The sequence below is a fragment of the Rhincodon typus genome, chromosome 27 (assembly GCF_021869965.1).
Source record: "Rhincodon typus isolate 14 chromosome 27, sRhiTyp1.1, whole genome shotgun sequence".
Classification (NCBI taxonomy): Eukaryota; Metazoa; Chordata; class Chondrichthyes; order Orectolobiformes; family Rhincodontidae; genus Rhincodon; species Rhincodon typus.
This window is the reverse complement of record NC_063358.1, coordinates 18,745,777-18,771,513: the sequence shown is the minus strand read 5'-3', so window position 1 is coordinate 18,771,513 and position 25,737 is coordinate 18,745,777. Positions and strand designations below refer to the sequence as shown.

The following is a 25,737-nucleotide window of genomic DNA, read 5'->3' as shown; positions in this document are numbered from 1 at the left end:
AAACAGCTCCCAATTCTATTCTAATGAAAGGCCATCAGTCTGTAACGTTAAGCTTATTTCTTGCTTTTCCAATTTTCAACACTCTCTCTTCTTTAGTTGGTTCAATTGATTAGTTGATGCAGTCTTAGACCTGTTTTACTGGAGACTGTGGTCTACTGATACCCGTGCAGAAAGATCTCCGAGTATTGATGAATGGTTTGGAGGACTTTGATTTTTGTTTTATTTGTTCTTGGAACATGGGTGAGGCTATGATTATTGCCAAACCTGGTATCCTGAAGTTGATGACAACTTAAGTAGCAGTACACTTGAGAGGGGGTAATATTCAGTGTGGGGCACTAGGCACCTTTTACCTGACGCTCCAGAAGACAGTATTTTATAAGCAAGAGCTCAGGTCAAACCAACTTGGCATGAATCATTGACTTCTTTTCCATTTTCATTTTTCAGGATTGTTTCCATGGCAAAATCCTTCCCAAAAATAAAATGTCTAGGAAACCTTAGGCAAGGGATCTAGCAGCCAGTAGTTTTTGTTTAGAAGGCTTGCATTTGGCTGAGCAGTTGCTGAGGCATGCAAAAAGCAGTTTGGTTTCTTGCTCATCACCCCCCCGCCCCCCATTTTCATTGATGCACCATTGGTGACATTGCATTTAGATGCCTTGACCCCAAATTCTCTCTGTAAATATCACTTTTCTTTTCACTTCCCTTCAGATGCCCTTTTGCACCTAATTGTTTGACCAAGCTTTTTGCCACTTGCATTAATAGCTCTTCAAGTCTTGATGAGTCAAATTTTCACACAATGCCTTGGAATATTTTACACAAGTGCAGTACAAATGCATGTTGTACTTACTGTCCTTTTGTGTTTTTGATGAAGGAATACAGTCAACTCCAAGCTATAATGGAAGAAAACAGAAGCTGTGAAGAATATTTCAGGAAAATGGTTTGGAATGACAATCTCGAAGTCGCATACGATTGATAATTGCCTTCAAAGGAACTCACCATGAAGTGAACTTTCAATAAATGTCCCTTTTGCTTTGCATCAGTTACCAAGCAGGAACACTTCTATCAGCAACGTAACAAAATAAACTGTTGGAACATTCTCGACACATGTGAGCAGCGCAGGGGTTTTGTTGTTTTTCTGAAAGACACAAGGTTTAGCAAATGAATCCTGCCAAGCTCCAACGCTATAGCACTTGAAGGTCATGGATCCTGAGCCAAGCAGTGCCCGCCAGAAATGTACAGGAAGGGTCGAGCAGAGCCCTTGTAGAACATCGAGCACGGGTGACGTTTCTCCCTCCAGTGTAAGGTCCACCGTTGCCTACCAACCAAGCCAGCTCCATCCTCCAGGAAGCCTCGGTGGTGACATTGTCCCTCCCCCACCGTGTTTCTCAGCCCCGCTGCAGCTTTCCACAGGGGAGCGGGCCCACCCCCAGACCCCAGCGCACGACCAGCCCAAACCCCACACCGGCGCTTATTCCTTCGAGCACCCGCAGCACGTCCCAGCCCAGCTCCGGCAGCAGCCCATGCCCCCAGCGTTCATGGCCCCGGTAAAACCCGAACTCAGTCTGGAGAGACGCTCCTGGCAGCTGTTTGACCCTCGGGGCCCTGTGGCATCAGGCTCTTTCGTCCACAGCGGGCTTCCCTCGCACGGTGGGCACCTTCTCCCCTCCCGCTGTCCCCCCAAAGAGGACCATGCCTATGGTCACCAGGTGGCCCCGAAGCAAGACGAGGCGCCCAGGAAGGAGAGGAAACCGCAAAAGCCCGGCAAGTACATCTGCCATTTCTGTGGGCGGCCGTGCGCCAAGCCCAGCGTGCTGCAGAAGCACATCAGGTCCCACACCGGTGAGCGCCCATACCCTTGCCACTCCTGCGGCTTCTCGTTCAAGACCAAAAGCAACTTGTATAAGCATCGCAAATCCCATGCTCACAAGCTCAAAGCGGGGCTGGTGCCGGGTGCCAAGGGTGAGATGTTTGAAGGTGCCTCTGCCCTGGAGATGGAGAAACTGAGCGGGGACGAGCCGGAGGAGCACACCGAGGGGGACGAAAGCACCGATTCGGAGGATGAGACCACGGCCATGTCCGCCCACCCGCTCACTGACCTGCCCCCCAAGCACAAGCACATTCCGAGTTCCAGCTCCCTTGCTGCCCAGGAACCGAGCCCCCGGCGATCCACCTTCACGTTAGCGCAGCAGAATGAGACGCCATCTCTGGAGGAGGGCTCGCAGGCCTCTGAGTCCTCCTCCCTTGACCTTTCCTTCAGCCACAAGCCCGAAGACTCTCACACCATCAAGCAAAAACTGGCGCTACGGCTGAGTGAAAGGAGGAAGGCGCTGGCCGACGAACAGTCCAACACTTTCCTGAGTCCTGGGAGCAAAGGGAGCACAGAGTCAGGTTACTTCTCCCGCTCGGATAGCGCAGAGCTGCAAATCAGCCCTCCCCAGACCAGCGCAAAGTCCTACGCCGAGATCATCCTCGGCAAGTATGGCCGGTACGGTCAGAAAACATCCATGATAGCAGCGAGTGCCACCCAGAGGACGCAGCAGATGGCCTTGGAAGACAAACCCAGTGGCCTTTCGTTTTCCCTGCCCAAGGCCCAAATGGAACAGAACGTCATTGAACACATCACCAAGCTCATCACCATCAACGAGGCGGTGGTGGACACCAGTCAAATTGACAGCGTCAAGCCTCGTAGAACCTCACTGTCCAGACGCGGTAGCATTGAGTCTCCAAAGCCAAGTACCTCCAGGGAATCTTTCCAGTTCGACCTAAAGCCGCTGGGCTCCGACCCCAGTAGACACCCGTTCTCAGCGGCACGCCATGTCCACAGTACCACCGAAACAGTGCCTCTGACCAGGAGCAACTCCATGCCTTCTGCAGGCAGTGCCTGCTTTCCACAAACATTCAAGGGAAGCTACTCCTTCGATGACAGGATGGCTGACCCTGAGCAGGTCTACAGCCAGAGCCACGGGCTCATCTCCCAGCACCGCATGCTGAAGAGGCAGAAGGCCATCGAGTTGCCCTCTGGCATGGAGTACCAGACGGAGGAAGGCGGCTATTTGGCCAAAGAGATGCAGGCGCCGCCCAGCAGGTCGGGTGAGGAGCAGGAGCCTGCAGAGGGCGATCCCACCAAAAAGACCAAGAGAGGCTCCCGGGTGAAGGGGCTGATGTACGAGTGTGACATCTGTGGGGCCCGGTACCGTAAACGGAACAACTATGAGACGCACAAGAAGTATTACTGCTCGGAACTGCACGCCCCAAGGTCCCGGCCGTACCTGGCGCACGTTCCTCGAGAAAGCCAACATGGAGCTCTACCTCATGATATGCAGCCACAGATGGTGCACTACAAGCTACGCCCATCGCTCGAGCTCACACCGGCAAGGAAGAGGAGGAAAGAGAAGAGCCTTGGGGATGATGAGGAACCGCCGGGTGACTACAGCAGTCGATCAGCCGCCACCGCCTCCTCCTCCATTGCGGCGCCCAGCGTGCCATCCAGTGTTGGGGCCGTGCCCTCCCCCAGTTCGGCACCTCTGTCATCTCAGACTGCCGGCAGTCCCTCAGGATTGACCCATCCTGGACCCAAAAGTGAAGCCATGGAAGTGGGTTTGGAGTCGGGCATCAGAGCTGGGCCTATGTCGACTGAACCTCAGGCCCTGGGTTCAGAGAGTGGCAGCAAAAGAGCAACTGCAAAAGAAATCTCAGTAATCCAGCACACCAACGCTCTCAGCAGGCCCAGTTCGTTCGAAAAATCAGAATCTCTTGAGCACCTCAGCAGCGTGAGTTCCCAAGAAAGCCTGTCCGTTGAGTATCCTCCACAATCAGTGGGGGCAGAACCAGCGTTAGCTTGGCACTCTGCCCCTCAACATCCTCGCCATCATCACCATCCCTTACAAGCCCGACTGGTCCGCCAGCGCAAAATCCAAGTCCCTGAAATCCTTGTGACCGAGGAGCCGGAAAAATCGGAGAGGGACAAAGAGGTGGCCACCAAAGAGCCAGAAAGGGCTCCTGAGGAGTTCCAGTGGCCCCAGAGAAGTCAGACCCTTTCGCAGTTTCCAACTGAGAAGCTGCCACCCAAAAAGAAGAGGTTACGCCTGGCTGAGATGTCGCAGTCTTCGGGAGAATCGAGTTTTGAGTCCGTCACGCTGGCGAGGAGCCCGAGTCAAGAGAGCAGTATCTCCCATGGTTCCAGCCGCTCAGCATCATTTGAAAGGGAAGAGCATTGTAAACCACCAGAAGCCTCCTTGTTAAAGGAAGTGGCTGGGCCACTGTCGGAGATCCATGCCAGGCCCCTGGGCTCTCACATGCTGACGGTGCCCGCTCACTACCATCACCAACGTGAAATGAGGCGGTCCTCATCCGAACAAGCCTCCAGTGGACAGCATCCTTCAGAAGCATCTGAAGCTCGCAGCAAGTCGTTTGATTATGGGAGCCTGTCTTCCGATTCGTCCTCCAGCTTGAAGCTGGCCTCCCCTTTGAAAGAGCGGAGAAGGTGTTTCTTGGTGCGCCAGACCTCATTGAGTGGCTACGGCGAATCTGAGCAAGAGGCCAAATCCAGCTCAAAGCAAGAGAAACTCGAACAAGTCCACAGTCCTGGCATGTCTTCTGCTCATGGGCCAAGTTCTCTTTATCGTTCTTCCCCTCCTCCTCCGCCATTGCCTCACTCCTGCCAGCCGAGTGTTTCCCAGCTGCCATCTGATGCTGCCCAACTGTTTTATACCCAGCCACCAACCGAGGCCTTCCAAGCGTTTCAGCAGCCATTACCACAAGCAGTGCCACAACAGAAGCAATACCTGCAGCAGCAGCTCTCTCCTTTCCCGGCTCAGCACCATCTTCAGCAACAAGGGCAGATACCATCACTGCTGCCATCACCGGTGATGCCAGAGGTGCTTTCTACTCCTGTAGCTCTGCCTCACATCCCTTATCCTCTGTTTCCATCGCCACAGCTGTCCATTCAACCAGCCCAGTTGCAGGCTGCACAACAGCTTCTACAACAGCCTGTTGAGTTGCCTGTTCATCCTTCGTCGCTACTGCACAGACAGCGATTGGCTCCCTCGTCCACTTCACAAGCTGCCTACCTGCCATTGCACTCGCAGCTGGCCTATCAGCTGCAAGCAGAAACTGGTGGTCATTTCAGGGAGGCAAAGCTCACGTCGCATCTGTCTCCCCCGATCCGTGTTCCTTCTTCCTCGCCACCTTTCCCTTCGCAGTCCGAGTACAGTTCAGCTGGTGCAGTCCTCTCTTCAGCCATCTCTCCAGGCACTGCATCGTTAGCAACATCGCAGCCCGCAGTCACTGAATTTCCCGAGCTCCTGCAGCCTGTGGTGTCGCTTGTGGTGCCCGTCAGAGTCCAGACCCATATGCCAACCTACGGCAGTGCCATGTACACAACTCTGTCACAGATGTTGGTGACGCAGTCAGCAGAAAGTCCTCCTGCAGTGGTCATTTGCAGAGTGGAAGATAGCAAACCCAAAGGTACCCTTGTATGTACTGCAGCAATGCAGGGGATAGGGCTCGATTTGTCACAGATGATTGCTGGCCACCATAGAGATTTGTTCCAATCGCCATACTTAAGAATTCCATTACCCATGACAGAAAGAAAGGGTTATATACCACTCACCTCACCAACAGAGGGCATGTGTGGCACAGATAGTTATCAGACCACCATTGGGGGAAGCAAACGAATGTTGTCTCCAGCAGGTAGCTTAGAACTGACCATGGAGACCCAACAACAGAAGCGTGTGAAGGAGGAAGAGATTGAAGAGGAATCTGAAGAGAGCACTGAACCAGTTAAACATTTAAGTGCAATGCATGCAAGGGCAGAGGATGCTACAAGACTACAGAAACCTCAGCTGGCAAAACAACAACTGGGTGAGTCCAAGGCCTCATCTACTCAAACCTCCCAAGAGTGGGATTCCGGTGCAAAGCAGACTCTACCCCTCCCACAGTTCCCCCTTCAGTCACCTGGGCCGTCGGAAGTATACAAACCTTGGCCCGGACACCAATACAGAAGTAAACTGCTTTTAGGGCCTGTGAAGAAGGAAGATTCCCAGGAGACTGTCCAAGAGAGAGCCCCTGTTCATGTGCAAGAGCTTCAGCAATCTACCACCAGCACTTTACCTGAGCCACCCACTAGTCCTAGCCCTGCAAAGCCCAGCGCCCTTCTGACAGAGGTTAGTGATATCCAGCAGGTACTGCACTTCCCGAGCCTCCATACAACCACTAATGTCAGTTGGTGCTACCTGAAGTACACCAAACCAAATCCCATGCAGCAAACTGACCGAAGATCTTCGGTGTATGCTAGTTGGTGCATCAGCTTGTACAATCCCAACCTACCTGGCATGTCAACCAAGCTAAGCCTTGCACTCCTGAGATCAAAGCAGAAAACCAGCAAGGAAATCTACACCATGGCAGCAGTTCCACGGCGAGAGACAGGAAAACTGGTCCCATCGAACACAAGGAAGCTCCGAGTTAGCGAGGTAAGGCTAACGTGGGACGCAGCTTTGGTTTTAACACTGTGTGGCTAATAGCTCCATTAAGAGGAATAGATGTAAATATTCAGCAAATGGACAGCTGTAAGCCACATAATTTGCATGGGCTTTAAAAAGAAGCATAGATCTTTTGTAATTGAGACTTGCACAAAATTCACTTTTTTTCTTTCTCTCATAAAACCTGTGAACTTTACTGATTTTGTTCTGAACAAATATTTACAAGTTATTCAAGCAACAGGCATTCTCTCAGAATCACACCTTGCAGACCATATCCCAATAAATACTATCACTGTCGTGGTTATGTCTTGTCCCATCAGAATGACAGGCCCAGCAGAGGGTAGACAGTCAGAAGGGAGTTGCCCTGGAAGTTCTTAACATTGACTTCGGACGCCATGAAAGCTCGTTGCATCAGATCAAACATGGGCAAGGTAGCCTTCTGCTGATTACCACATACCACAACCTCCCCTCCCCTAGGATCAATGTTCTTCCATGTTGAGCATACTTTGCAGAGAGCACAGAGGATGGTGAAGACACAAAATGTACTTTCAGTGGAAACTTCAATGTCCATCATGTGAGTAGCTCAATAGCATCACTACTGACCGAGCAGGGTGAGTCTTAAAAGGCATAGCAGCTATACTGGGTGTGGCAGTACTCAAAGAAATGAAGAAGAAAAACATACTTGATATCATCCTCACCTGCTCTAGATGCATCTGTCCATGACAGTATTGACTGGAGTGACCATTGCATAGTCCTTGTGACTGAGATGAAGTTTCATCTTCATTGAAGCTACTTTCCACTATGTTGTATACCACTACCACTGTGCTGAATGATAGACTTCAAATAGATCTACTAAGTCAAGAGTGGGCACCCATGAGGCACTGTAGGCCATCAGCAGAATCCCACTCTGGCACAATCTGCAACTTCATGGCCTGGCATAGCCCCCTCAACCATCAAGCTGGGTTATCAACCCTGGTTCAAAGAAAAATGCAGGAGGTTATGCCAGGACCATCAAAAGGTCATAAATGAAGATGTTTGCTGCTGACTGCGCAGTGCTCAGCACCGTTCATGACTGATGATACTGAAGCAGTATGTGAGCAAATGTAACAAGATCTGGATAGTATTTGGGCTTGGGCTGACAAGTTGCAAATAAAATTCATGCTGCACAAGTGCCAGGCAATGACCATTTCCAACAAGAGACAGCCTAATTATTGCCACTTGTCTTCTAATGGTATATCCGTCATTGAATCCCTGTATCAACATCCTGAGAGCTTCCATTGACCACAAACTGAACTAGACTAACCGTGTAAATACAGTGGCTTCAGGAGCGCATCAGAGACTGGGAATTCCACAATGAGTAATCAACTTCCCGAAGGCAGCTTACCATGACTTTCTCAAAAGCAGCCAGAGATGGGCAATAAATGCTGACGCATCCAGCAGTGTACACACCACATCAATGAATGTGTTTTTTTTTTAAAAAAAGCTCCATAATCTCCCCACAAATTCCAGCCCTTTTTCTGGCCACTGACTTAGACATAAGTTGGCTTTTCCACAACCTCAAAGTCAATGCACCCGATATCTTCCCAATGCATGGTGGAGCCTTGTTAATGCATATATTTAATTTTCAGTGACTGGGTGTTTGCTGTTGAACACACAGCTCTAAGTGAGGCCTAACCAATGCATTTACCTTAACTTCTGGTGACTGGTATTCCACTATTTTGACTAAAATTTACCAAATGTTTGCTTTCGTTTCTTTCATGGGATGGGGACATTGCAGATGAGGGCAATATTTGTTGTTCATACCTGTTGTCCTTGAATTAAGTGGCTTGCTAGGACGTTCCAGAGGACAGTGAAGAGTCAGTCACATTGCTATGGATCTTCATTCACATGTTTGCCAGTAGATTGCCTTCTCTCAAGGCATTAATGAAGCAGCTAGGTTTTTACAACAATCAATGATGGTTTCATGATCATCATTAGTGAGACTAGCATTCAATTCTAGACTTTATTAATTAAAATTAAATTCCACCAATTGCCATGGAATTTGAACCTTGAGAATTAGCCTGGGCCTCTTGATGTACTGGTTCAGTGACATTACCACTACATTAACATATCTTTTAATTGTCTGTTTGGACATTAACTGTCCAATTACTCCCAGACCCCTCTGTGCTGATATCAAACATATTACCCACAATTATACTAATTATGCAATTCAAATCTTCCTGCACAGATTCGTATACCTACCCCGCTTCCTGGTGATGGTAGAAAAGAAGTCTGCAAAATAGAGAAGGAAGAAGAAAGGAGGGAGAAACATGAAGATGAAACATCAACACCCAAGAGACTGGAACCAACTAGAATTAAGATTTTTGAAGGAGGGTAAGAGCAGTGTTCTAATATGCCTACAATAAAGAGCCATGGAGATATTGCTCTGAAGTGACCTTTTCAATTGAAGAAGTTTGCCTGGGCGAAAGCTTAACACTGCAGTGACAAGTGTTAGAATGGTAAAATTACAAATCTTTTCAGCATATAGCTGCTTTCAGGGAAATCTTCTCTTCCCTACCCCACCACTACCAAGACAAAGAAGACACAAGTATTAAGCAATTATTTTTTGACACAAAACTTGAGATACTTGCACTGCAACTTGTCATTGAAGATGTTTAAGGTAACAGAGATAATCACCCATGTTTCTGGAGATGGATTGAGGGAGACTGTGGAGCATGGGCTAAAATGCCTCTTGTCTATATTTGTTAAAGAGTATTTATCATTAATGAACATTAATACTAGAATAGCAAGAAAAAGAAGCTGCATTAAAAACTGGGTGTTACTTTCTCATCATCATTCTTGCTGAGCATGAGTTTAAAATGAGGCATTGCAAACTCATGTTGGCATCATTCATCTCATCCCGTATCAATTTTCTAACTAAGCAGTTATGGTCTTAGTTACAGATTGTTCATAATCAGTATAATTAATTGCTACTGTTATCCTGAAACAGTGAGCAAGTTCCTACATTTCAGTCAATCGGACCTAGAAGCCCTGTCTGCTTAAAAGACAACACAGTTCCACAGATATATCTATAACTTCATAAAACTTAAACCAGACACTATAAAGGCCTAATATTTCTAAAATAGGAAGTCCATTATTTTAACAAACTTTTTTTATTTGTTCATCGGATGTGGGCATCACTTGCTAGACTGGCATTTGTTGCCTATCATTAACTACTCAAGTGTGATGGCAATCCTCCTTTTTGAACCATTGTAAGTTCGTGAAGTGTACATGTGCCCACAGTGCTATTATGCAAGGAGCACAGTGACAATGAAGGGGCAGTGATACAGTTCCAAATTAAGATAGTGTGTGCTAGAGGGTATCTTGCACGTGGTGATGTTCCTATGCATCTGCTACATTGTTGAAGTCTGGAAGTGTTATTGTGGAAATGATGGTAAGTTGTTTTGATACATGTGTAGGTGATAGATATTCTTTAGGATTCCAGCCTCTTACCTACTTGTGATGAAATGAAAATAATTGGTTCTTGAGTAATGTAGGTGTGGATCATCAAGCATTTGAGGGGCTAATTGTACAGTTGTTGGGTAGGAGATGCTTGTACTGTCCCTGACCACTAATGGGAGATCATTGAACATCTTGCAGGACTGCACTCAGATTCTCAGGGCCAAGACGCCTGGCATAGAGTGCCACAATCATCTGCACCCACTGTCTGCTGAGTATTTGTTCTAAGGGCCTTTGGACTCTTGTCAATTGACAATTTTCCTCCATACTTCTCAGACCAAATTCTGACAATGCATTGCAGAGATTTGTGTAGCCTTCTCTTTGTATGTGCCATAGTTCAGTATTTTTCCTACTCTCGTATGCAGCCAGAAAGTAATAGATGCAAGGTATCTTTAAGTAGTACTGGCTAACTTTAATCACTGCTACTCTCCCACCATTTTTCACCCCTGTTTAGCTGTGCAGCCACCCAACAGTGTTGAACAAATTTTACAAACTGTCTACACCCACAAGGGAAGCAATGGCCTTGTGGTAATTTGGCATGGTAATCTCTGCACCTGTTTTCACATTTTAAGCAAATTTTGTGGTCTGCAAATTTCTTTGGCAGTTTAGAGCCTGAACCCATCAGTCAATCTGTGGGAGGGAACCCTGCAACTTAACATTTGCCACTTCTGTTCAAGAGGCCTATCCTTATAACTGTGTAAGCTGCCACATTGGAAGCCCAGGGGAAAAGTCTGTTGACTTGGGTGGCATTTATTCCAGTACAGCTTTTTTTTTAATTTGAAAAGATTGAATTTAGTGAACTGGTTTATTATTTCAAAATTTTTAAAGTAAACAGCCTCTTTGAATGTGTACAAAGGTGAATTGGGAAAAAGGTAGTATTTGGAAATATGCATGATTGAAATGGCCTTTGAGAAAGCCTCAAGAATCTTTTGCATTGTGATATGGTGATTTGGGCTGGAATCCAAATCATGAACTTCTTGGAAATGCTTTTGGTTTTTAATGCATGAAATGTCTTTGGGATCAATCACCCTTCAATATCCTGCAAAACCAACTGTAGCAGAATGACTTGATCAAATGACCTAAAAATTCTTCCAGTAACTTTTACTAATTTGACAGCTCTCAACTTACTAAATTGTAGTAATTTACTCATTTGTTAAACTAGGCCTTTTTCAGTCTCCAGCTTGTCACTTCTTTCAACTCATTGCTTCCATCTCCTAAACACTGGCTGTCAGCTGGAAGAACTGTAACACAGAGGTCAGAGATGGAAGGAAACAATGAATTGTTTGCAGGAAAGGCAAGTGCTGAGTGATAGCTTCAGACTTCAGAAACTGATCTGAGTGAATTGTGGCTGTAAGTTCACCTGATTAATCAACTCGGGCTTTAGCTCTCCTCTGTTAATTTCCTGTCTTTGAGGAGTCTACCAGTTCTCTGTTTATGGGTTGAAGTGGCAGAAAACCACATTTAACCATCATGGTGTGCACAGCTGTAATATTGAAGTCTGTGGTACTTGGTGGATTGTTGTGTGACTGTACAGATATTCATCTTAAAGGGAATACTGCCCAATAGTTAATGATAGAAGAGAAAAGTCCAGTAAAAAGACAAAGCCATCATTTCAGCTGGAACCTACCATTTAGAAGCAGTTATAACAGTTCTTTGACCTCCTGTAATTCAAAGGTCACTGCAATTGATTTGTTTCAAATGAAGCCCCTTAATCGAAAGAACAAATTAGCAATCAAATTTGAAGTTACTTTGGACCGGGATTATTGGTGAGCAACATCACAAGGACGGTAAGTATATTATAATCAAGACTAAACTAAAAGCACTGTGGTCACTGGAAATCTGACACCAAAACAGTAAGGCTGATTTGTGCAAAACTTATTAGTTGTATCCCTGGTGGTATGTATTCCAAGAAAAGTAGAAAAACTAACTCCCTAGTCATATGTATTCCAGGAAAATTAGATGAACTAACCGTTTAAATAAAATGAAAACCCAGAACTGTGGATGCTGAAAAACAGAAATTGCTAGAAAAGATGAGCAGGTCTGGCAGCATCTGTGGAGAGAAATCAGAGTTAACGGCTCGGGTCCAGTGACCCTTCTTCAGCACTGATTAACTGTTTGTTTATTTTCCATTCATCCAAGTTATTATCAGAGACAGCATTCACTCTGTGTTAGTATTTCATTAAGAACAGTCTGGTGGGTTTCTTTACATTCTCCGCACTTCTGCTTCTCTAATTACTTAAACATTTGAGGAACATTCGAGATTGTCCAAATCTTTACTGGATGAGAACTCCAGTGAAAACATATCATTAAGGCAATTGCTCAGTCAGTGTGATGCTCTGGAGATGGTCCTTGATTTTGAGCTATCATGAAATGTCAAGTGATTAGCTATGCATGTTAGTGTGTATATATGTACGTGTCTGTGTGCATGTACATACGTGTGTGGTAAGTATTAGGCCTACACTATCTTCCACTCAACACGTCACAATTTGGAAGATGTACATGACCTTTAAAGGTCAAGTTACTAATGATAGATCAGAAGGATTTGCTTGAATGTCAGAGACGATTCTGTGTTGTATGTCCAACGCTCATTTGGATTTTAAGGAGCTTGGACACTTGTCACCAAATGTCATTGCAGTATTTACTTTAAAGGAGTGTAGCATGATTACTGGGTAGAAAGCGTGATTTCCTAGCACTTAAAGTAGATTAGTGCCTCCACAAAAGTAACATTGGATGAACTGAAGATCGATATTTGTCTTGCTCAATGAAGTGTAACATTGGTTGCCTGTAGTGACAATTGGCACGGATTTGAACCTCTGCCACTGTGAGCTACTGTTAATTTGATAACTGATTTATTTGCATAGAAAATGTACTTAAAATATTAATAGGATGTTCATCCATTTGCTGTGCGTATCACTCGGCAACCAGTTCAGTATAATCTAGACAGTTGCTCCAGTGTCAATTGAAGGATGTACTCACTGAAGATGCAGTCTTTTTGGTGAGACAGTAAACTACGTTTGAGGCAAGGTGCTAAGTACAAGATATTCAAACAGAAACCTGATGAAAATTTCCTTGTCTCCACTCTCAGCAGCAGATCAAATAATCTTTAATGCTTGTCATAGAGCTTTTACAGCACCCAAAATGGCCTTCAGCCCATCATGTCTGTGCTGTTTATCAAATATCCTTCTGCTGTAATCCCATTTTTTTTTTTTTTGGAAGTTGGCCCATAGCCTTGTATATGAATGGTATTTCAAGAATTCATCTAAGTAGTTCCTAAATGTCTTGAGGGTTCCAGTGTGTATCACCCTTTTTAGGCCATTAGTTTCGGCTACTTACAGCCTTGTGAGTGAAAAATCTTTTTCTCAATTCTTTTCTAAACCTCCTGCGGCACAGTGGCTCTCTTGTTAGCATTGCTGCCTCAAAGTGCCAGGGACACTGGTTCGATTCCACCCTCGAGCGACCATGTAGAGTTGGCACACTCTCCCTGTATCTGCGTGTGTTTCTTCTGGATGCTCCGGTTTCCTCCCACAGTCCAAAGATATGCAGGCTCGGTGGATTGGCCATGCTGACTTACCCATAGAGTCCAAGGATGTCCAGGCTAGGTGGGTTAGCCGTGGGAGATGCAGGGTTACGGTGATAGTTGGGGGGACGGAGGTGATATTTGAATGGTGGGGGGGAGTAGATCTGGGAGGGATGCACTTCGGAGGGTCAGTGTGGGCTCAATGGGCCAAATGGCCTGCTTTCACCCTGTAGGGATTCTATAATTCTATGAGAAAGGGGCTATTTTGGAGCTACAGATTCACATCCCGGTTTATGCTTTACATGAGCTGCCTGCTCTACAACTTAATGTCACCAGAAACATTTCAGCCTTCGAATCCTTTCTCCCTCAGGTACTAATCTAACTTTCACTTAAGTCTATCTATGCTTTTCATCTCAACCATGCCAGCTAGCAAGTTTCACATTCTACCCAGTCTCTATGTTCCTGTATTCCTGTGGTCTCCTGTTTTCCTTATTTAATTGATTATTGGCTATCTTAATTTTATGGCTGCCTCTTCTGGTCTCCCACACAAGTGGAAATATCATCAAAAACAAGGTCAGGCACACAGTTTTAAAATTTAGGTTTAAAATCAGTGGTTTGTAGAAGAGACATCCAGGTGGCATGGTGCTTTGATCATTTTCCGACTCAGAAACTGAAGTTGTGTGTAGACTGCTCTAAGTTAGCAAGGTATGTCATCGAAGCAGGGAAATCTACCCACAGAACAATGACAGGACTTTTGGCAAAACCACACCGTAGCAGAGGGAAATACAACATTATGAAGGGAAATTCTAAAACTGTTTGTTTGCAGTTTACTTTCTTCCTGTTTAGCTAGTGACGGGAACGCGCTTTCGGGTTAGCTGTTCTTATTCAATAAGATTCCTCCTGGGGGTTCTGCTGGTTGTAAAAGCTCTTCCTGTTCCAGGATGGGATCAACAGATATTTAAAATTGATTTATGGGCGAACCCACAGCTTGACATCCCACCAGGCAAATGGGCAGATCACAGAATTGACTCTGTCCTGCCATCTCTGACCCTTGTTCCCATTGAGCACAAAGCGGTCAGAAAGCTAAGGTCACTTCATGTAATGCATCGTTGTGCTCCCTTCTGAGAGCCATGTAACATTTTCATAATGGTGGCCAACTCTCCTGCTCCGCTTTATCTTCAAGTGCGCTGTAGAGATGCTTTCTGCAAAAGTACGTTATTAATGGGGACAGTTGCATTACTGCCCTCTGCCCATACAACAGGAGAGCATTGCAGTGAAGCCGGAGCAGTTGGCACCTAAGGTTGCCAGCCTGGCTGTGAAACTTGGTCAGTGCCAGGGGAGAGTCTGTTACTGTTTGGTAATATGGAGGAGCTGGGGGTGTATGCATGGGCACCCAGTAAAAAATCAGTAATGTGCACAGGATGGGTGCAGCTAGGACCTGGTCCCAGATTGGTGGACCCTTGCATCGTAACATCAGCACACGTGCTTCCTGCAGCTGTGCATGGAAGCAGTCAGTCAAAATCCCCTGCTGAAGTAATGTGTTAGCACTTCCAGTTGCAAAACCACGAGATTGTTTATAGTGCTGGGGCCTTCTCTGGCCTCACTGCTTATTATTGAAGACAACCTTGTACTATAAAGCGGGCACCTAATGCCAGTGGCTGTTTGAGTTGAGCCAAAGCCAGTTGGAACACTTCCAGCTAGTTCTAGCTATTGTAGTGACGCATGGTGAACTAAAAGCAACACACTAAAGTGTGATTAGATGTGGTTCTGATGCTCTGCAGTCACTTGCTTTGCTTTACTTTGCAATTTACTAATTCATAATGTGGTTTCAAACATGTGGCTAAATGAATCTGTGCCCTTTAGCTTAATTCTAAGAGTCACTGTTAGTTTCAAGTGTGCTCTCAGAAGCAATGCTTTCTAAAATGAATGCATCTACAATGGGCTGTTGCATTTACCAACTGTTTTTTTTTAACCTGTTAATTCCCTTGGGGATTGAATGAAGTCAGTGCTGAGGCAACGGGCCTGTCTGCTGATGTAAACTCTCACTAACCAACTCCCAAGTAAGAGCAAAAGACGTAACTTGTCAGCTCATTTACTGCTTCAAAGTCAATTAGTTGTGTTTACAAAGTCCCATGCCAGGGACTTCAGCTCAAAAATCTAGGACAACCATCTAGTGTGGTACTGAGGGAGTTTAGCACTGTAGGAGGTGCCTTCTTCTAGATAAGACTTCAAACCAAACTCCCTTTTGGGAGTGACGCACTCTTGGGGGTGGAGGTGGAGGAATAAATATGGGCACTTCCCCATGGGTGGGCTGCTGTTCATGTCATGGGAGTAAGGGAGTTGTATGAAAAATGGGTGTCTTAATTGAGCTCCTCCAATTTATGAACAATTTTAGTTGATAGATGATCAAGGGAATGTTGTGAGAAGAGCAAAGCGAGAGGCTGTGAATGTGAGAATGTCACTAAACACTCAATCGTGAATTCAGAGAGCGATGAGAATGTAGAACTCTCTAGCACCAAAAATGGTTGAGGCAAATAGTATAGGTTCATTTTAAGGAACAATTAGATAAGCATCCGAGACAAAAGGGAGTCATGCTGATAAGAAAAAAGGAGGAAACACATTCCTTGCCCTTTGACTACTTACATAGCATCTCGAACACACAAAAGCAAAACACTGCAGGGGCTAGAAATCTGAAATAAAGATGGAAAATATTGGAAATTTTCAGCAGGTCTGGAAGCATTTCAGGTCTGTACCTTTCATCAGAACAGTTTCACCATTAATTCTATTTGTTTCTCCAGAGATGCTGCTTGAAATGCTGATTATTTCCAGCATTTTGTTTTTGTTAGTCTTTTTAAGCATGCATAAGAAAATAGTTGTCATTCTGCATTTCCTTAGTCATTACTAATGTAATGAATTACATTAAAGAGGGCTGCTGTGGTACAGTGGTACTATCATTATCTCTGAACCAGGAGGCACGGGTTTAAGTCCTACCTGCTCCAGGGCTGTCTCATAACATCTCCTGAAAGGTTTGATTAGAAAATATCTACAATAGGTTTGCTTTCTTTGGCTGGAGTTTTATGGGGCCTTTGATGTTGCAAGTGTCAACTATATTAGATTGGGGAAGATGGAATTGCAATGATAGCTGGGTGTCCAATCTCCTGCCTTTTCCCTGTACCCCTGCACACATTCCTATACAAAATATTCATCCAATGCTGTCTTGAATGCCTCACTCGAACCTGCCTCCACCACATTTCCAGGCCGTACACTGCATGCCCTAACTACTCATTCAATGAAAAAGTCTTTTCTTGCATCACCTTTGCTTCATTTGCACATCACTTTAAATTGATGGGCGGCGAGACTGGTCACTAGATGAGAAAAATAGTTTGCTATAAATTGGCAAAAGAATCAGGGAGGGAGATGAGAATGTAGTTTACATAGCGAGTTATCATCTGGAATGGACGATCTGAAAGGATGGTGGAAGCAGGTTCAGAATAACCTTTTGAAAGGAAATTTGTGCGAATAGAATCACAGAATTTCCACAATGTGGAAGCAGGCCATTTCGCCGATCTGAGTCCGCACCGGCCCTCCGAAGAGCATCCCACCCAGACCCACTCCTACTCTACCCCTGTAACCCTGCATTTCGCATGGGTAATCCACCTAGCCTACACATCCCTGGACACTATGGACAATTTAGTATGGCCAATCCACCTAACCTGCACAGCTTTTGGTCGTGGGAGGAAACCGGAGCACCCAGGGGAAATCCACACAGACGTGGCGAGAATGTGCAAACTCCACACAGACCGTCACCCAACGCTGGAATCGAACCAGGGCCCCTGGTGCTGTGAGGCAGCAGTGCTCACCAGTGAGCCACTGTGCTACCCTGCTTGAATATTAGGGCTGTGCAAAAAGAGGAGGGGAATAGGATGAATTAGAAAGCTCTTACTAAAGGTCAGCACAGGCACAATGGACCAAATGGCCTCGATTGCTTTCAGATTCTATGTTAAAAAATGCCAAAGGAATCCCTCCCTCCCCATGAGAGATCATTCAGTACCTCCCCATGAGAGATCATTCAGTACCTCCCCATGAGAGATCATTCAGTACCTCCACTCACCCAGCCAAGTGTTTTGATCTATTCAATGTCACTAGATTGCATGACGCATCCAGATAATTATCATATGTTCATAGAACTTGACGGCCCACAAGGAGGCCATTTGGCTTACTTAGCCTGAGACTTTTTGTCATTGAGTCACTCTGCCATGAGTGACCCTAACCAATGGTGCATCAATATGTTGTGACCTGGAAGATGGAAGGCCTGTCCAAGCTTCCTTGTGTTGAATCCACCACCTAATGTGGCTGTCTGAGCAGAGGCCAGGCTTCCTGCCACTATCGGATGGGAAGCTGCAGTGACCACCTTTTGGTCTTTTTCACTCCTAGAGTGACCCACCTTGTTCTCCTCTGCAGGAGGAACAGATGAAACAGAAATGTTCATTTGGAGTGGAGCATATTTGAGGGTGGAATTGTAGCCAGCCTAAACATCAGAAAATAATTCACTTCAGACCTTCATGGTTGTACACTCACCACATCTGTAAACATTTTACTACAAATTAGTTTTTACCCTGTGGTAAAATCAGTGATGGAACAAATATCATCTGTCTCGGGGTAACCCTGAGTGTGGTTTATAAATAGTCCACTGTATTACACCATTGTGGAGACACCAGGCACATCTGAGTCTGTCAATAAACAGGTCAAAATAGCCTCACTGTAATTGCATTCTTCCTAGAAGAGCTATTAGAAGCATGATGACAGCATGGAGCAGCCCAGTAAAGCATTTCAGATGGTGAGGAATTTCAGAAATGTCTTGGGAGGTGCTTGAACACACAACCTGTGCTGAGGCAGTGCTCCACCATTGGAGATGCTGTGTTTTGGATAAGGCCATGAGAGTCTTTTGGTCAAGTGTTAAATATTGTATTGCATTATTTGGATAAGAGCAGTCAATATTCTGTGTCCTGGACAATATTTATCCCCTAGTCTCATTTCATGTAACAGATTTTTTTTTTGGTCATTTTTACTTTAGACCACAGCAGAACATTCCCTGTATTGTTGTAGCATAACCAAAATTACAATTCATAAATAGACAGTTTGTCCTTCAAGTACTCAATTGTGCCAGAAGCCGCCCAAGGTGATTCTTATTTCCCAAAAGTTTACATTTTTTTCCCCTTCCCCCTTGCTTTGAACGTTTAATCTCAAAATTCTTTTTCACAGTGAAGTTTTCTTCCTCCCTCTAATGCATGCTATGTGAATCTTGCAGCTTGGTTTTAGCTCCTTTTTCAGACTGAGTGAATCTCCACACCTGCGTTTCTGGTTATTGAGCTATAATATCTTGCTGCTTATTGCTGCTCTCCATCTCCCTCTGTCCATTGTCAGTGCACAGGCTGCTGCCATTCTCTCCAAGTGTTGACACCTTGCACTTTCTTCCCAGTGAAGCAGTCTGGACCACTTTAATCTTTAACAATGAAATCACCCAGAATTGTTGTCAGGCAGACTCGAGAACAGGCCACATGACGTTATATTAAGTTTAAGACACCATGCCAGAAAATAAACTTTTAAACCTCATCATTGTAGGAAGATCCTTTCACAACATTTTGTACTCTTTCATAATGTGGGCCTTGCTGGTTGGGCCAGCATTTATTGTCCATCCCTAATTGCCTTGAAGATCGTGGGGAGCTGTCTTATTGAACTGTTCAAGTCCAAATGGTGTAGGCAATCCTATAATTCTGCTAGGCAGGGAATTCCAGAATTTTGATTCTAACACAGAGGTAATGGCAATAGGATTCCAAACGAGGACAATCTATGCCTTCAAGGTGAACTTGCAAGAATGGTCTTTGCATTGCATCTGCTGCCCTCGTCTTTCTAAGTGGTAAAGGGTGCAGGTTTGGAAACCAGCATGCAGCAAAGTCTCCTACATCACACCAGCAACTACACTTCAAACATGGATTAGAAAAGACTTTGAAATGTCTGAGGTTATGAAAGAAACTAACTAAAGCAAAGATCTTACAAAGAATAATGTGTTAATGACTAGACAATCAGTTCTAGGGATTGGATTGATATTGACTGGAGCTCTGGAGAAAGCTCAATTCAGCTTCAAATAGTGCCACAAATAGAACTTTCCTTCACTTCTTTATTTATGCAAGTTCTTTCTCTGAAAAAGGTACAAGAATGTTTCAGCAAATTGGGTGGGTACCATCACCAGAACCAAGTAAACAAGACTGGTGCAAATATCAAGCAGATCTGGTAACTTACTTGGGATTCGGAATGGATGCATAAATCCAGACCTTTGGCTCACAGGTTGCGTAATCAGAAGGGGTCCTGTTGGGGCCATGGTGTAATCAAGGAGCACAGAATGAAAGTACTGAGCTCACTTCCACAAGGGAACCTTTTATTAATTGCTGGCAAGATTGTTATTCTAAAGACCATGTTGAATTTGTTGTGTGCAGTGTAAGTACTTTTTTTTCTTGAAAGTGCGTAGTCTTTGGATAGCAAATGATTGCTTGCAGATGGGCTTACAGTGAGAGTTTGTTTAAAAGCATTCCACAGTTACAGGCGTACCATGTGGTGACTCCCAAAGGCCTATCAGGCAGCAGGTCTCACAACTACCGTATTTATTGGAATAAACAGGTTGAGCTTATAGATTTATTTTTGCCTCTGTTTTCTCCTCTCTCCTGAAGTGATCGACTTCTGTGTTAAAACCAATTCCACAGACACCATTAGTGCCCATGGGCATGCTTCATATCGGCAGATTTTCCATCAGACTCTGTATTCAAAATATTAAAGTATTTGCAGAATAGAAACCAGTCACTTCATGCTGGTGTGTGTGTGTTTCATGTAAATCTTTTCCCAACCCCAACGCCTTTATAAATTCCATCAATATTGCCGTTTAATCTTCCACTCTTGTGTGCTTTTCCACTTTCCTCTTCATCTCAGCTGTTCCCTGTGGTCGCAGGCTCCATGATTTCACTATTCTCTTGGTGAAGAATTTCTTTTTCCTGATTTTCTCTATTGGATTTATTGGCTACCTTACTGCCATTGCCCCTAGTTCATACTTTGGCCACAATTGGAGGGGTGGGATGGGTTTGAAGTAGCAGTAGTTTTCAGTGCCAGACACCTCCACACCCAGACACCCACTGGGCAGTTGTAAAGCCAAAGCCAATCCTGTGCTTAGACATGTATGACTACAAGTCTCACTGAGACAGAGAAGAGACTCCACCTCCACCCAATTCCACTTCAAAACAGTGGCCGGTGGACCTTTTGAATCCCCCTGAGCAAGCACATAGAGGCTCAGGTTAACATTTTATGCAGTACTGAACAAAAGAGCTAACCTGCCCAGAAGGAAAATCCAGTAAAACTGAAAAAAATGATACATACTGGGCCAGCTATTTTGTATCCCTCGAAATGGAGTTCCAGTACAACCAGCACATTCATTTCCAAGTCTTGCTGATTCTTTTTTTTTTTAAGACTGGCTTTTCCCTCTGGGTGGTCTTTGGGTTAATGTTTCCAAACACGCAGCACATAAAATGGTGTTGGGAAGCACCTGACCACCATTCTAACCAGCTCTGTTACATCCAAGTGGGAAGACTTGAAATTAGCTCGGAGGTAAATCAAGATATGACAATTGAGTTACGTGGTTAGGTTGGAGCTCTGAGAGAAAAGGCGGAGGAGGGAGAGAGAGAAAGGGGGTATGAGGACACGAATGAGGAAATTAATATAAAAGAGCAAAAAGTGTATTTTTTTTATATGGTCTGCCTCCCATGATTTCATCAATAACTAATTGCAACACTATAAATATCTATTGTTTCCCTTCTGTGAAATAATTAATGAAATAATTAGTGACCTTGTTTCTACACTGGAATTTTTGGGTAATTGGGCATTTCCAATAATATAAAATACATAAAGATTAAGGTTGAGCATTGTTAGCAAAGGAGTGAGATTTATGGTCAAAGCAAGTGAGACCGACTTGCAACCCTTCTTTTAAACAGAAGAAGCTGTGCTTATTTTAAAGAGACACGTACAGCCAAACAGGTAACGTTTGTATGGCATAACACTGGCACCCTGTTCCTTTCAGCCTCTTGAACCTGTACTGCCATCCAGTTAGAGTTTTTGATGTTCTAAATCTCCTCTCCACTTGCCCATCTTGGTTATAATGTTCCTTTATGTCTTTGCCTACCAAAAATGTATGGACCTCAAGTAAAATGAGCATGTCTCCATGGTCTTGGAAAGGATGGTTGTCCCAGAGGTCTTCCAAGTGACAGAAGTAATTGCTTGTTGGGAAGACTAAAGCCATTGATTTTAATCTCGCTCAAAATTCCATGTAGCTGCCAATTCCATTCCTCTCCCTGTTAGCGCTTTGAAATTGTCAGTCAGTTTACTACTTCTGATTGTTAAAACTTCTCGTTTTAAGGAAAACGTTGGTCCATTGCAGGAGAAAAATTCTGTGAACTTCCTCCTTGAATCCCTGAGCATCAGGATACTCTGAATTAACAGGATTGCAAAGCTCTGTCCTCCTACATAGATGTTAATGTGGCTTTGTGAAGTCTGAGGGATGTCTCTGACCTATTTGCTTTCTGAAGGAGGTTATTCTGATTTATTTTTCTTCACACAAATCAGGCAAATATCAATAATAATTTCAAATCATTTGATCTCTTTCCAAGTGTAGTCAGTGTGGTTACATGAGCAATAACAGCAACTAATTTATGCAGAGAAAACAGCGATGACCAGTTGATTCATCTTGGTGGTGTTGGTTCAAGAGGTCAATCATGGGAAGAACATTGGGAGCATTTCCTGCTCTCTGTTTGCATTTTGGGTCTTTTACATCTGTGCAAACAAAGCTTTTGGCTTTTTATTTGGTGCATTATGTGAAAGGATGGAGAAGATACAGTCAGTTGTTGCTTTCAGAAGGAAACAAGATTAGAAATTTGCGGAGTGAGAGGGAAAGGGTGGAGGAGTGGGAATTGGTTTAGCTTGGAGCCAAGGTGGACCCAGTGGGACAAATAACTTCCTTACCATTCCCCATTTTATCAATTAATTGTTTTCTAACAATGTGACGCTCCCTTAGCGCTGCCATGGAGTAGATGAAGCTGAGCTTCGGTGTTGAAATTTTGGGCTTTTCTTTCACCGCTTTAGATGAATTACTCAATCCACAAAATAAATAAATAAATATGTAACTACTGGAGCTCTAACACCACCTGGAAGAATGTTGTTATGATCTATAATGGCCTTCCTGAAAAGGCTGCGTTAGCAGATTCACTTTTGATTTCACGTGTGATGAAGATAAATACTTGAAGAAAAAGCATTTACAGGGCTGTGGAGACATGGCAGGGGAGTAGAACTAATTTGGATAACACTGTCAAAAAGCCAGTATGTGCATGATAGACTGAATGGCCATATATATTTATTTTCTTTACAAGTCTATACTAAGTGGAAGATTAGACAGTTTCTTCTTTGGCAACCTTTCATTGCACTCCAGCAGATGAAATAGCAGCCAAGGCTGATCCACTGTAATGCTCTGACAGACCACGCCAATTAAACAGCATTAAAACTCAGTGCCAGTGCTAAGGGCAGCAATAGTCACCCTTTGTCTTTATGCTGAATTCTCCAGATTCAGTGAAGCAGAATAAGAAAATTCTAATACTCCAAATGTAGGCTGATAATAAAAACCTGGACACCAGGCTCCAGTACAAATCAGATATTCATTCTTGCCAGACTCTCGAGGGTGCAGAGGTCCTGAGACCTGATTTTATTTTTAGAAGTGTGATTTTAAAAAAAAAACTCTTCCATTTGGAAACGTACAAATGGCATTAGAATTTTTGAAATTTCAAATAAGTTTTTCAGAAAATGTCAACTTGTGATGAATGATAAAGACTCAGAGCATTATATGGGCTGTATGCTGCTGCTAATCCAATGGATCACAGATCAGTATAACACCAGGAAAGATTCATCAGGTTGGAGCTCGTATAGTTTGATAAGTGTAGGCTGAGGGATGATTTGTTGGAGATTTCACCCAGTTCTACATTTTAAAATCAACTTATCATGTTTAAATCTATTCAAAGCCTTGCTATTTCTTAATTCTGCTCTCTTAGCCAGCTGCCCCAGAACTTTCTATTTATAGGATCTGGACTTGGTAATCCCCTCTTCCATTTGCCCCCCTGCTGAATTGGGTTTCATAAAGTTGACACAGAGCTGATGTTTTCACTTGTAGGGGAGGCCAAAAGCTAGGGATCATAAATATAACGGGAGTAAATTCAATAAGGAATTTGAGAAACTTCTTCACACAGGGAATACTGAGAATGTGCAACTTGCTACCGCACGTAATGATTTAGGCAAATAGTATATTTGGGGTGGGAGAGTGAGAGAGAGAGAGAAAGAAGCTAATGTATAGTGAGAGAAGCACTTGAGGAAAACAGCAATCAAATGTTATACTGATGAAGTAGGGTGGGAGGAGGCTCATGTGGTATATAAACACTGGTACCAACCAGGTGTGTTGATTTATTTATATTTAATTCTGGGCTTATAATCAAGTTTGTCACTCTAGTATGGTGCAGAGGGGTGCCATTACTAGTGGAGGTGCTGTCATTTAAATGAGATACTAAGCCAAAGCCTAATTGTCTGCCTGCCGTTGTGGATGTTAAGCACTGAGTGGAATGATTCAAAGAAGAAGAATGTTGACCTCACTCCTCACTCAACAAAAGGAACCAAAAGCAGATTGATCAAGTAAATCATCTCATTGTTGTTTGTAGGATGTTGCTGTGTCCAAAATGGCTGCCAGATTTGACTACCTCAAACAACAAAGTCCCTAAACGTGGAACAGTAACTTGCAAAAGTAAATATTTGAAAAAGAACTTGCAGAATTATGTGACAAGTGCAGGTGTGTGGGAGTAGGACTTGGATTGATGCAAAGAACCTGCACAGCCACAATGGGCCAAGTGGTTTCTTCTAATGCTTGATGCTTCCATCTCTACTTTGAAACATAAGCTAAATGCAAACCACTTTTCCTTGCTTTTAGCTGAAGCAATTAAAGACTTCTAATTATGTGTTATCTAACCAGAAATCCACTATCCCATCACTATCTTGCCACTAATCTGACTGTTGCTTGGCTGTGAATTGGGAATTGACCATCCCCTCTTCTGTTTCCGCAGGATGCCCTGCCTTTAGCCACCGAGGTCTGATCTGATTTTGTCTCCCTACTCTATGCACCTCCTGCATCTTCTTTGAGGAGGCCACCCCATCTCAAGCTCACTCCTTTGCCCTAAGTTTTTAGTCATAGCTTTTAAAAATGTCCTTCTCTGGATTTGCCTCAATGCTTATATCTCTATGAAGCACTTTGGGGCTTTTGTTTTTGTATTAAAGGGGCATCTGAATACAAATTGTCTATGTAATTTTAAAAAATTCTTTTTAGTGTCATGATAGTTTGTGACAGATGTATTATTCTTCTATAATTGGATAGTTTACACTGTAACTCCAGTTTGGCAGAATTAAAAATCATTGTTAATCTGGAGAAAAACATGTCTGGGTTAGTTTTCACTGTTGATTATGAGGTTGTTTTGTGTTCTCTTTTAGCGTTGTTGAATCAAGCCACAAAATGTATAGGTATGAAGTGAAAGTTTTTGATTTTTCTCATATGTTTCTCTAACTCAAAAGTCTCGGAGCGGTTCAATGCCAGTAAGTACTTTTGCAATGCAGTAATATGACAGTGTAATATGGTGAAACAAAGCAGCTGATCTGAGTACCATAAGAATCAATAGCCTGACAAACCTCTGTCTGGCTGACAGTATCTCAATTTAGCATCACATCCAAAAGATAGCCAAGATCAGGTATCCTAAAGTGAGGGTGTGCACTTGTCTCATTGCAAGCTGAAATATTGGTTATAATCTGAGGCAGCAATGGCTGTTGTGGACTCTGACCAAATTATAACAACTGTGCATTATCCTTGATGGGCTTCTGCTCTCTTAGATCTCACTGAGGCATCACAAGAACAAGCTTTGGAGAGCACTGGCCCTATGTAATGTGAATGGACTGGGGCTGGAATTCATGATCCTCTGATTCAGGGTACAACAATCTAAGGTACTAAAACCTACAACTTCTCTCCATGAGCTGCATTTTTTTTTTTGGCAGTTTAGCACCTTAGAAGTTGTTGTTGTTGTTGTTGTTATTATTATTATTATTATTATTATTATTATTATTATTATTATTATT

At 44.0% G+C, this 25,737-nt stretch overlaps 1 protein-coding gene across 7 annotated transcripts in view; it reads left to right on the top strand.

The window, feature by feature from the left end:
* Positions 1-25,737, top strand: part of LOC109918665 (transcription factor HIVEP3) — a 350,987-nt gene that overhangs the window by 292,238 nt on the left and 33,012 nt on the right. For all 7 annotated transcript variants that reach the window (XM_048613197.1, XM_048613198.1, XM_048613200.1 and 4 more), the window contains 2 exons: positions 869-6,467; positions 8,704-8,849. In XM_048613197.1, the coding sequence (XP_048469154.1) occupies positions 1,197-6,467; positions 8,704-8,849 (5,417 nt within the window). In that variant the 5' untranslated portion in view covers positions 869-1,196. The remainder of the gene's footprint in view (positions 1-868; positions 6,468-8,703; positions 8,850-25,737) is intronic.